Raw genomic sequence first — 12919 nt, 5'->3', positions numbered from 1 at the left:
CCCAGCCGGTGCCCTTCCTTACTTGTTTAATTTCCCTCTCTAGCCTCTTTACAGATGGTGAGAAAACACAGCACGCTTAGCTTCCTCTGCACACTCCCACTGGAGCTGTGTTTCTTCCCCACAAATCTTCATGCTGTCAGGAGTGAGACACTTGTAAAACCTGCACAGGGGATGTGGGGTGGAGCCCTTTGGACGTTAGGCCAAGACTTTGGTTGTGACAGGATAAATGCTACTCACAAGGCAATAAACTCAAATGATTTATTGCTTTAAGTAACTGAACAGAGAAGAGGCGAGCTGTTGTTTCAGTCAAGACAATTGGCATTCTCTCTCCAAGGTTTGCCAGATGTGTCTACTTAAAGCTTTAACAATACTTTCTGGACAAAATAAACACGAGACAAACACAGCATACAGGGGTAACAACTTGGCCAATGATAACACTGATTAAAATAGCACATAACACGGGCACCCAACCAGCCCACAGCCCTGAACTGACAGAAATAACATGTATTCATAGGGTGTGCTGAATACAAAACCTTTAAAAAAAATTTTTTTTGGCATTAATACTAACAGAATGTCTTCCTGAACGTTCTGCAAGAGCAGGTGCACACAGAATTAACCTCCTCGTTTCCAGACTACCAGTATCTATAGGACTACTTTGAGAAAAGCCAGGAGGCTGGGGACCTCCCTTCCTCAACGTCATTTCTTAGCCAAAGCAGCAGTGTTTAGGTAGAGAAGGGCAGCCGTTAGGGCTCTAGGGGTGTTTGAAGTCACCAAATGCTGCACAAAGTGGCAGGGGTGGAAACTGCCTGGCAGGGAGTCTGAGTGAACGAGCCCTTGGCGGGTAGCCGGGGATAACCCGGATGCACCATGGATGTCCTGTGGGCATTATCAGGCACTGGATGGTCCAGATCCTCTTGAGAGGAATGATAGAGCCAGGGCTGGGCCTTCAGCCTTAGGATCTACAAGAAGTACCCTGACCTTGCATTCTCACACAGAGGCATTACCACACCTTTCAAATGTGCAGAAATCAACACTCGGGAACTGGCCTCAGGAGGGCCCGGGTGAGCTCAAAAGGAGCAGTCAAGCCAAACCAAAGGGTTACAACATCAGCGCACACCAGCTGCTGGCAGGATGCCTTGGGCTTGCCCACTCATCTCCCTTCAGCACAAACTCAGTTTTCATGTACTGGAGTGGGCTCTCCATCAACCTCCTCGACACCCCCATTCCTGGCATCCTCTCCAGGGTCGGAGTGCCCAGGGGCTGATGGGGCCCTGCTGTAAATAGCAGGCCCGTTCTGCACAGCCCCGCCCTCCATGGCCTTGCCATCTAGCCTTCTGCCAAGGGCCAGCTTTTCTCCCCCGACCTCTTCCTCGGAGAATCTCATCTCAGAGCCTCCGCCCTCCTGCTGCCTGCCCAGCACGCAGTTTCCCACATCTCCATCTTTGCAAAACTGGTCTTCTAAATTCTTCTCACTCTCTTCTACTTGTCGTTTGTCTCTGAGTTTCCCTTTGGATTTCTTCATCTGCCTGCTGTGCATTTCTTCTCGGGAGACTCGCCAGTGGAACTAGAAATCAGAGAAGGTGGGGGAAGGTGAGTGCAGGCTCTGTGAACCTAGGGCTTCACCTGAAGGGCGTGCATTCGCTCCCCTCATGTCTCTGAGCGCAACAATTCCCAGGATTCCTCCAGCTAGGTTAGCCTTCAATCTCACCCCAAACCCTTCCTCCCCACCTCGGGGCCTGCTGAGGCATGCATTCCAGATGTGCATTTTGGCGGTGCTACGAGGTGAAAGAGTGTTCTCATGGGTTCCGTGCCAAAGTGGGAAAGGGGGTCTCAAAAGTCTATCTTTTGGAGGGTCAGGCTGGGGGAGAAGATGCAGGGTGCAGGTCCTGGGGCTCAGTGGAGCCCCAACTGCTAGCTTCTATCCTGAGGATGCTATAGGGTACCACCGTGTGGGCTGGCATTCTTTCCCCAGCTCCCGTGAATGAGACAAGGCACAGTATGTGGGGCAGACACTGCCTGGGCCACCCAGTAGCATAGAACTGGCAGGCTTTGCTACTGGTTGACAGACCTTTTCCCTCTGGCTAGCACTCTACTCAAAGTCTCTCCCCTCCTGGGATAACCTGCAGCCAGTGTTTCGTTCAGGGGGCTTGTACAGCTTATCTCCATGTCCCAGTCCTGAAGATCACTGCAGCTGCAGAGCCCTCAGCCCACTCTCCTCTCTGTTTCCAGGTATCCTGAGGAGGACCTCATAAAAATTAAAAATTTCTCTACCCAGATTTACCTCTGCATTTGCTTCTTCCCGGGCACATGACTTGCACCCAAGTATCTCCCCATGGGACAAGAAGTCAGCAGGGACTCTTAGTCCCTCTTCCAGTAGCAGAGCAGCACAGGAATCCTCATCTTAGCAAAGCTTTGGTGTGTGAATGCCTGGCCGAGGCCCTGCCCTGCCGCTCGGGGGCCAGGTTCCCTGCCTCTTTTCTCATCCCAGGGACCCACGCTACACACAGGACTCTGAGTTCCCACCATGATCACTTCTTCCTGATTCAGCTGCAACACCCTGGTTACACCAAATACACTTAAATGTCAGATACTCTGTGACTGAAAGATACATCCGGGATCCTGCAGTTTCGAGATACCACACAGAGCTGGAGAGGGGTGCCTAGGAATGCACCATCAGTGGAAAACCTACCACGTTAGAAACCATCCCAACTGCTTTGCTAGGAAACCCCACAAATGTGCTGTGTAAATGTTTCAAACCCACTTGTGCAGAGTTTTCCACGGCAGAGATGGGTTTCCTCCAACAAAACATTTGCCTAAACACCTGCAAGGGTCTGAGGTTTAAACATCATGGGATGGGCCAGGGCTTTAACCCGGTGAGGCAGTGCCTGCCTAGCATGCGTCAGGTCCTCAGTTTGATTCTCAGTACCAAAATAAACAAACACCATGTGATTACTTGATACCTTCTAGACAAGACTGGTAAATTTGAAGACTGCATGAGAGTAGAGAAAAAGTAGTGAAGCACTTGTTGAGGTTACAATTGGACACTTATCCTGTCTTTCCTTATGTCATCCTCCCGATTCCTAGTGATAGCTGGGTTTTCCATTTGTCACTCATGTGTTGGGGACTTGACTTCCCTTGGGGGTAGTAGGGGCTCCTTCCACCCAAGCTGTGTTTCCCATGGTGGACCCATGGGAAACTGCACAGCGTAAGTGGTACCTCCGACCCCAGTCCTCTTACAGATGTGCCCACTTCTGCAACGACTACCCAGCAGGTGCCTCAACTCCACAACCCACCACAAGAGGACGCTGACTTGAACCTGAGCGTGACACCTGCGCCCCTGGCACCATACCTCACCGTGTTTCAGGCACCGTGTGACTAGGCTAGTCTTCAAATTTTGCCCCATGTTGCATGTTTTAGAGAAAGGTTTTGCCCCATGTTGCATGTTTTAGAGAAAGGTTTCAGAGTTAAGCACGCCTCCGAGGCAGCTAACACAGAAGACAGAGGAAGTTTTACTAGTGTGGTTGTTTTGGCTACAGAGCCCTCCCCTGCTAACATGTTACAGTGCTGTAGTGTGACTTGGAAGCCTCAAGTTCAAATTCCAGGCCTGCTGTTCCCTAGCTACCCCTGCCGGACCCCGTCTACATCGCAGCCGATGAACAGCGTCCTCTGCAGGCGGCCGGGGTACATTTGTAGACCTTCCTGTGGTCACCTGCCCTTTTCTAAGATAAGCCCAGGTACTCTCTCAGGGCCTGCTCTTGCTGAAAAAACACAGCACTATGGACGTCCCCTCAGGATACATAACCACATCATGTCCCAGAGAAGATGCCACTTCTCTGCCCTCCTGACAGCCTGGCATGGGGCACAGACACACAGCCACTTTCTCCAGGGTGCTGCCCGGGCTGCTGGGAAGAGAAGGCCTAGCAATTGCCCAGGTGAGGTGGGTGAGACTCGTGTGGCCGCTTTTGCCCTGCAGAGTCATCACAGAAGAATCTACCAAACCAATGTGGCTTAGGACTACAACGTTCTCCACGTCCTTCGATGAGCCTGTGGGTGACCTGACTCCTGGGCCCCATCGCAACCCCTCCAGGTGTCACAGGGGCCACAGCCAGGTACTCAGGTCCCAAGGAGGACCTCACTTGGGCCTTCCCTTTTCCTCCTCCTTTGTGGGTGAGCTTTAAGGAGCGGCAGCCACATTTGGGGTTGGCACCAGCTAGAAGCCGAAATGTTCAGAGCCAGCTGCTGCGAAGGCAAGCTGACCGACATGCCAGGCAAGAACAGGAACCTGCATTGTGGCCGCTCGTGCTTCCCTCAATTCCAAAGCAACCTCCTCAATCCACACAGACGCTGTCTTGATGATGATACGGAGGTTAAGCAACTTGCCCCAACTCACACAGCTAGGAAATCAGAGCTGGAATCCACACTGATCTCTCTGGCTCTGGAGGACTGCCAGGAGAGGAAGTGACAGGAAAGGCCAGGCCTGTGGAGTGGATCAGCCTGAGGTGTGACGGCTTCCACCTTCAGGCTGTGAGCATGCACCCGCTAGGTCAGGTACGTGGCCGATTAAGATGAGTCCGGACTTAACTGCCGTTAAAGATGCTCTGGTCCAGCTTGTTAAAAACAGTATCATACACCGAAGGCTTCCTGATGGGCCCATTGTTAAAGATTCAATTATGATAAAATGTGACTGGAGGGCCACAGGTGAGCCTGCAGAGAGCCCTGAAGCGTCAGCTGAGATCCTGGCCCTCAGCGCTGAGAGGGCATAAGGACCACCTGGAGGGCTGAGAGAGGACGCCCTCTCCTTCTAACCGGGTACCATGTGACGCTGATTCGGCTGCCTCGTGGGCCACAGTTTGAAAACCAAGGAACTAAGAAGAATACCTGCGCAGGTAGGCAGATTAAACTGTGGAACACACATGGGGGAAGAAGTGCCATCACCCCAGCTCGTTTTCTGCCGCCCAGGGAAAGGGGTCCCTCCTCCCATCTTTAACTTGTCTCCCTTCACCATGGACTTCACTTTCTCCTCTAAGCATGGGGCAGTGACAGTCTGTCACACATAACAAAAACTGTTCCAGATCTCAAGACTCAAAAAGGAGACATCTCAGCAAGCAAGGAGTGGCTAGGGCTGTAGCCTGTCCTTCTGGTTGACATTTGGGGGCTGGTGTGGAACGTCCACCACGCCTCAGTGCAGGTGACCCCTGCTGCAGAGGCGTCCACTACCTGAGTATGCACAGGCACAATGAGCATAGTCACAGCACTAGGAAGACAGGCTGGGCTGAATCAGGACCTCTCTAAGCCAGAGGATTAACAAGACTGCAGCAACAACTCCAGGTAGCCACCCGGCTCAGAGCTATGTAAAATGAAAGAGTGTGTATCCAGAGTTCAGTGTCAGCAAGGCCTAATGGGTTTAATTTGCACATTTTACAAACTGTCCAATATGTGTCCAAGTACTTTGCTGGAAGGAAGCCTTCTCTGGTGTAGAAATCAGCTCTTCCCTTTGAAGGAGTCTCATGCCTGCTTGGAAACATCACACTCACATACAGTGATTTCTTTTAAACACTGAAAACTCTGGGAGATTTCTGTCAGTGTTGCCAATGAAAGGACTGAAGATGCCATGTTCTTGGTGTGCTTGTCTTGTAATTTCTTCCTAAGGTTTCAATGCTAGACCTGGCCTCCAAAGTGTGGCCATTCATTGATTCAACAGCTATTTGTTGAGTACCAGCTAAAACCCAGGTACTGTATAAATAACAATCAGAGAGACAACAGTGTTCCCTTTCTTAGAGTGAAAATCAGACTCTATCAGAAAGGAAGAAGCCAAAGCTCACAGGCCCAGAGCAGCGCTCGGCCAGGGAGGGAGGCAGTTCTTTCCCAGTATACCACGAAGGAGCCTGGCATGGCCTCAGAGGAGAGAAAAGTGCCCCTGGTGCTGTGGTTTAGATAAAAAATATTCCCAAAAACCTCAGGAGCTTCTGGGAGGTGATTAGATTAAAGGTCTTATAGCGAACTAACATGTTAGGAGGTAGAATCTGGTCAGGAAAGGTGGGTCATTGGGGGCGGACTGAGGAGATAGGAGATACCGGGTCAAGCGGGGTTTGAGGCCCAGTACCAATTCCCATCTTTAACATGAAGCTTTACAACTTCTTTTTTTTTTTTTTGTGGTACCAGGGATCAAACTCAGGACCTTGCACCTACCAGGCAGGTACTTATGCCACTGAGTTATATCCCCAGCTAGAACTGTTTTAAGGAGTGATGTGATTGTTTGCTTTTTTAAAAAGAAGGTTCCATGTCGAAAGCATACTGGAGGGACAGCCCTGTTACTATGAGACTAGAGCAGTTGGAAAGTGATGGTGGAGAGAATCTAGAGGGTCTGGAAATGAAGAAAACATGCAGGTCTGAAGGACAGACTGCAGACGGGGAAGGAGAGGGTGCATCTGGCTGCGCTCGGTGGGTACTATGCCTCCAGCTGCGGGCCTGGTGGGCCAGCTATGAGGAGTGGCAGCCATGAGCCTGCTCTGAGGTGGAACAAGCAGCAGGACAGCTGCAGCCAGAGTCGCAGGAGGAGCTGACTGGCCATATAGGTAACAGTCACCAACGCAGGCGGTAGGGGATGCCCGGGGATCCGGGAGATTTTCTAGGGAACCTCTAAGTGTGGGGAGGGACAGGGCTGCCTCTGATCCTGAAACGCTTGGTAGATAGACAATCAGGAGGATGCAGTGCATGGGACTAAGAGAAGAGGCTGCAGCCCACGCTGCCAGAGTCGTGGGAGCCCAGGTAGGATGAGTAGGTGAAGTCACTGAAAGGTCACTAGGGGACATCTACCGAGGCAGCTCAAGCACGAATACCAGGAACAAAGACACTGAGCATAGGATTCTTCCAAGATGTTGGCTTGCAAAGTTCCCTGTCCACCAGGGACTCAGAGGTCTTGCAGAGAACAAGGGCCTGGTACCAGTCACCTGATCTTGGAATGATGCGGGAACGGGCTATTTCCAAGAAGAGGGGCTCCCTTGTATTTATACAGCTGATTAGGATTGGAAACTCTTACTGACTAGGAAAACAGTGACCCTCAATCTCTCTGGCTTTTCTCCAAGGAAACAATTCTTCCTCCTTAGAGCAGCTTTAAGACTCTACCTCTGCAACCTTCCTGCCAGCTCAAGTTGCTAGGGACTTGTCCCCCTCCGAGATGCCAGGGCCTCTCCTCCAAGGTCAAGCGACACCACAGGCAGGCACCTGGCAAGGAAAGGTAGCGCCACGCCCCTGTCCGAGCTGCAGCCAGTGCCTTCCAGTATCTGGTAGGAGACCTTGTGTGTGTCGCTTGTTGAATGTCACTTTCTATGAATGATACCGTCTCCCTGAGCCCACGACTGAGCAAGTGGCCCCTGACAGTGGTCTGCGGCTATCCATCTTGCAGCTGGCAGCCAACTGCTCCTGGTGGTTAATGGTGGATCAGCAGCTGCCTGATAGTCCACCGCTGCTGTCACCTGTCACATTACACTCTCAGAGCCTGGATCCGGACCTTCCTCTGCACCCCAGTCCATCTGGTTTCGTGTCTTGGTTGCCTTGGCATCCCTTCTATGCGTGGGCACCCCCTGGCTTTGTTGGCTGGCGAGGGGCTACTCCAGTCTGTCTGCTTGCTCAGTGTTCCTGCTTAGTGATCTTTGTCCAAAGCACATGAGCCACTCAGAGTAGGAACATGGGGATGGAGCCGAGGGCACAGGGCTGACAGCGCGGGCAGATTCTTCTCGAATATGGCCTTGGCCAGCAAAGTGGAGCGTGGCAGATCAAGCTGATCTAACTGGGGGCTTGGTGGGCTCGTTCAACTCACCGCCCTCTTCCTGAGCCACTGGTGGCATCACCTGCGTGGTAGTCAGCTTTCTGTTCGTGTCACAAAAATATATGAGAAAAACCAACTAAAAACAAGGAAAGTCCATGTTGGCTCCTGGTTTCAGAGCTTTCGCTTTCCAGTCAGGTGGCTCCACTGCGTTTGGGGCTGTTATGAGGCCGCACAACAAGGCAGGGAGCATCTGACAGAAGAGCTGCTGAGCAGTGGCAGCCAGGACGGGGGAAGGAGAGAGGGAGACCAAGTCCCAGGATCCTTTTTAAGGGCCCACCCCCACTGTGCTCCACTTCCTAAAGGTTCGACCATTGCCCAGCATGGCAGGCAGCTGAGGACAAAGCCTTCAGCACACAAGTCTTTGGGGGACCCTGAAGATCCAACCTGTAACATACAGGCAGAACACCCACAGGCTCAAAATCACCTGACAGAAGAGAAGGACCAGAACTCAGCCTTGGGAAACATGGCGAACAGTCTGAGCATGGTCAGGGTCTATGTGCAATTGTGCCCAACTCTCAAGAAGTCCAGTGAGAGAGAACTTTGGGGGATCCCTGAGCATAGCCCTGCCTGAGGCCTTCCTGCCACGGGCCACGGCTGGCCTCTTCCCACTGAACCAGCTGTCACTGAAAGCCTTTGAGTTGGAGTCTCTCTGCCAGTATCAGCAGATTTCATATTCCCGGGGGGTCAGGTGAGAGCGCCAACCAAGTGAGTCAGATTAACATACAGGAAAGCTGAGTGTGAGCGTAAGCCAGCCCTGACCTTGGTCAGGGTGCAGCTGACTGACTCGGGGCTCCTGTTTTGGGTCTTGTGGGACTATGTGGTAAGTGCAAGTGTCTAGAAAAGCCTCTGCCCTCTGCCTTTTCCACCTGGCTGCCAGCAGAACAGCCCACCAGCCCCTTCGGCTACCCTCTTTCGGCAGTGTGCCAAGGGGCTCAGGTGTTTCCTTGGCTGCCCACCCAACTGCTACGGAAAATCCATTAGGCGACGAAGCCCTGCTGAGGAAAACCCAGTAAGGCAACCAAAGTCTCTTACCTTTGATTCCTTCTTCTTGATTTTCTGAGGTAGACATGGTCTCTGAAGAAAGACAATCTGCTTGGTGGATACGCTCCCTTCCCTGCAACACACGGAGCTGAGTGAGTCACACTGTACCCAGAAGCACCCCAAACCTAACCCACACACTGTGGCCCCTGACGTCATTAAAGCAGAGGAAAGTTGCCACCAAACTAGGAGAGGAAGTTAAGAAGTGACCCTGTTCCACCTTCTCACCCGCCAGGCCCAGAGGGCTATTTGAGAGTCCTGACAGACTTTCTGGTTGGCCCTGCAGTCAGTCAGCTTCCTTGCTCCAAGTTCCACTTCCTTGGACTGGCCAGGAAGCAGTGGCTGTTGTCTTAGCCAAATGAGGACAGAATAGCTGCTTCAGTGACTCTCAAAAGGATGAGGCATCTTCCAAGTCTATCTTTGGTAATGGTGGCTGGGACAGGCAGGCAGGAAGGCACACACAGGGCATGGCTGGCCCTGGGGTCTTCCATGGCATGGCTCCTACAGGGATGCCCATGCCAAAAAGACAATGGGATAGCGCCTGCTAATCAGCTGTGACCCACATTACCAGTACAGGTAAGGGGCTGCTCCCTTGCTCTGATACAGAAAAGGCAGGACACCCTGGAGCTGCCCGCAAAGAGCATGAAGGAAAACACTGTTTTCTCCCACTTTTGCCCTTCTGACTGCTTTCTTAACTTTGTGTTTTACAAATATCTTACTGCATTTAGGCATACAACTCTGAGAAAGGCAGCAGGTAATATTTGCTTGGCCCCTGTTCTGTGCCAGGAGCTGGGCTGGCGATTTCACCCATTGGGGGTCTCACCAAGACGCTGTGAGGCAGCCAACTACTACACCGACAGACTGGAAATGAATTCAGGGACAGGCTCCGGCTCACACAGGCAGAGGCCAAAGCAGATCTGCCTGGTCCTAAGCCCCCTCTCCAGTTCACCATGAGGGCTTATTTAAGAAGCAGGCTGATGTCTATACCCTGGGCTTAGCTCAGAACCAGCTGGGACTCTGTGTTCAAATTCACTGTTATCATGGCTCCTGTCCTCTGGAAACTGCCTCAGAGAAGCTGCATGACTGGGCCAGGATGACAGAGATAGCAAGTGGCAAACTCGGGACTTGGCTTCAGGTCTTGAGGCCATAAATCCAGGATGCTGTCTGCTCCACTGCTTTGCCCTGTGTCTGTAAAAGTCTTACATGAACAGGAATATGGTGGCTCAGTGGCCACAGGACCCAAACGTGGCCAGACCAGACCTGTCATGACCCACTATATTGTGTGGATGGCCCAGAGGAGGGACCCAGGAAAAGTACCGGGCATCACCTGTGCTCTCCAGCCTCAGACATCTCAGGGTCACCAGCCCACAGTGCCATGGGCCCCTGGGAAGCCAGGACCCTGAAGACCCACAAGAGAGGGGAATCTGACCCTGCACACTGAGGCTGTACCCACACTGGCTGTGGGGCCTCAGGGGGTGAAGCTGAACTTCCTGAGCCTTAGTTTTCTCATCTATAAAACAGGAATAGAGTCTATGGTTATAATTCCCAAGGATATTTAGGAGGACTGATTTAGACAAGAAAACCCCAAATAGAGAGGGAAGGCCTTTTGGAATTGGTATGACAGAGCGTAAGGGATATGGTTGGTAGAGCAGAGAGTGAACAAACAGCTACAAATATGAAACTGTAAGGAAGGAATGCCCTGGACAAGGCTCTAGACTCTAGGTTTTGCATCCCTTTTGTGGGGATGCTGACGGACACCATGACCACCAGCATCCCTGGCCATCCTTTTCCTCAAAGGGGTTTAGTTGTTTTTTTTTTTAAATCCACCTTATAGGATATTTTTTTCTTTATTTTGAGGATTGAAATTTTATATAGAGCACGTACCTAGCATAGCTTAGGACACATGGTAGATGCTGAATTTCTTTTGCATCAGAAGGGGCGCAGCCCTGACAGCCTAGGTGGCTAATCTTAGTCCTGCTGGCCAGGACTGATTCACTGGCCAAGGCTCTAGGGGTGGGGGTGGGGGTGGGGTGCCAAGGAATGTTCCAGGGGATGGTGACAGAGCAGATGAAGTTGTGGCCCTATCACTCCCCGTGGGGAGGTGTACATGAGTGGAAAGATACAGCTCCACAGGTTTGTCACAGCATGAAGTAAAGTCATGCACACGGAGTGTGTCTCTGGAGCAGCGCCTAGCACACAGTAGGTATCCAGCATGGATAACTAGCGTTACTGTTACCTGGTTGTCTTGACCACAGGAGTGGGCAGCACACAGGTAAGCTGCCAGCCATAGGCTGCTAGAGAGTTCAGCAGAGGCACATAGTCGGTCTGCACCTCCACACCCTGCAGAAGAAAGGTCACAATTAGTGCTCACGCCACCTCAGGCCACACCCCAGCAACGGGGGACTGTTCCATGCACCAGGCCAACACAGCAGAGAAGACGCAGGGTGATCCAATTTCGTGCCCCACAGTTTGGAGCCCAACTGCTAACGTGGGATTTCTTTCTGGGCCCCGGCAGAGTCTGTAGTCGGCAAGGAATTAGCATCACAAGATTAACCCGTTTATTTTGCTTTCTTGTCTGGACAAATAGCCTCCTGTGAATTTTACTGAAGAAGCACAATAGCTTGCCTAAAAGACACATTGAGGGCATACGATAGCACATGCTGTTCTCGATGACTTCGGAGCATGTCACAGGGAGTTAAATTACATTTGACAAATGATGAAGTCATTTGCATCCAGCCACAGCAGCGACGCGTGTGCGTGGTTACCAGCCCCCCACGCACACACAGAGCCACCTGGGCTGCACACCCCGCCGTCCAGGAATAAGCAAACACTACCTGTGCTCTTCCTCAAATGAGGAGCTAGGGGACTAACATTTGTCTTTCTGTTTAAAAATGCAGCTCTGTTTGTACAAAAAGACAAACTTCATGTGCGGTCACTGCACTGGGATTGACTGTGAAGGTTCCGTCTCTACACCAGTTCCATCTTCTCAGTCTGCACTCCTAAACAAGAAATAATGTGCTTCCTAACCTGCTTCATGTATATGCTGGGCTCCCAATCGCCCTTAGGTGGCTTCTTTTTGATAGCTTTGGAAAATCTCAAACATGAATTCAGAGCTGTTCCAACCGATGTGCGCGCCAAGGTGAGCAGGGGCGCAGTCCTGCTCTTGGAATTCACAGCATTCAACCATGTGAGTCACCGAAGTACCATCGTTTGCTGTCAGGGCCACCAGGTTTGAAATGCCAGAAATGGAAGAAAGGATCCTGGTCATGGTCCACGCATGTGCAGATTGAAAGACAGATCTGAGCACAGGGCACCTGGCAGGGGATGCTTCACTCACAAGCAGTATGACACACCTGGGACACTCTGCCTGGGAGGGCCTGGCCCCAGGGACACTGTCCTCTGGGGTGGTGGGCACTGGTCTGCTTATGACCTTTGGGGAGCAAAGCTAGCTGCCTCAGCTGCCCTGGACAGGGAGCCAGAAGAGAGGTGATGGATCAGCCTCCCCTGTCCCTTCACCTGGCTTTTAAAGCTTCCCGACCTGGGCACCAAACCTATGTGGTACCAAGTCGCCAGCACTGCTGGCATCTCATTTCTGCTGGCGAGCCTCAGTTTCTCAACTGTGTAAAATAGGTGCTGGCTGTGCCATGGTTCTTCAAGCCTGCTCCTGTGGCCAGCGGCATGGGAAGCTGGGAACACTACAGATCCTGAGCCCGGGCCAGATCTGCTGAACCAGGAAGTCTGGGAGAGGGCCCCTGGCATCTGGGCTTTAAAGAGCCTTTCCAGAGTTTAGCCAAGCACAGAATCACTGCTGAGAGTCCTCCAGGTCCCTCTGGCAAAAGGAAGGCCTCCAGTTCTGTGGCCAGAATCTATTGGCTGTCACCTTCAATCTAACCTTTCCCATTTTCCATGTAAGAGAGGAAAAAAAAAAATGGATGTTTACAGGAGCAACTGTTCTTCTGTGAGAAATACTGCTGGTGGCAGGGAATGGAGGGGACAGAGAGAGAGGGAGGGAGAGAGAGAGAGAGAGAGAGAGAGAGAGAGAGAGAGAGAGAG

The 12919-nt window shown here is 51.9% G+C and overlaps 1 protein-coding gene across 3 annotated transcripts in view; it reads right to left on the bottom strand.

The window, feature by feature from the left end:
- Positions 1–545: 545 nt before the first annotated feature.
- The window catches only part of Rftn1 (raftlin, lipid raft linker 1), a 286679-nt gene continuing 274305 nt past the window's right edge, over positions 546–12919 (bottom strand). For all 3 annotated transcript variants that reach the window (XM_004631675.2, XM_023715761.1, XM_023715760.1), the window contains 3 exons: positions 11103–11206; positions 8861–8942; positions 546–1564 (listed from right to left, as the gene is read on the bottom strand). In XM_004631675.2, the coding sequence (XP_004631732.1) occupies positions 1172–1564; positions 8861–8942; positions 11103–11206 (579 nt within the window). In that variant the 3' untranslated portion in view covers positions 546–1171. The remainder of the gene's footprint in view (positions 1565–8860; positions 8943–11102; positions 11207–12919) is intronic.

This window comes from Octodon degus, unplaced genomic scaffold (genome assembly GCF_000260255.1).
Source record: "Octodon degus isolate 3935 unplaced genomic scaffold, OctDeg1.0 scaffold00043, whole genome shotgun sequence".
Classification (NCBI taxonomy): Eukaryota; Metazoa; Chordata; class Mammalia; order Rodentia; family Octodontidae; genus Octodon; species Octodon degus.
This window is presented reverse-complemented; position numbering and strand designations above follow the sequence as displayed.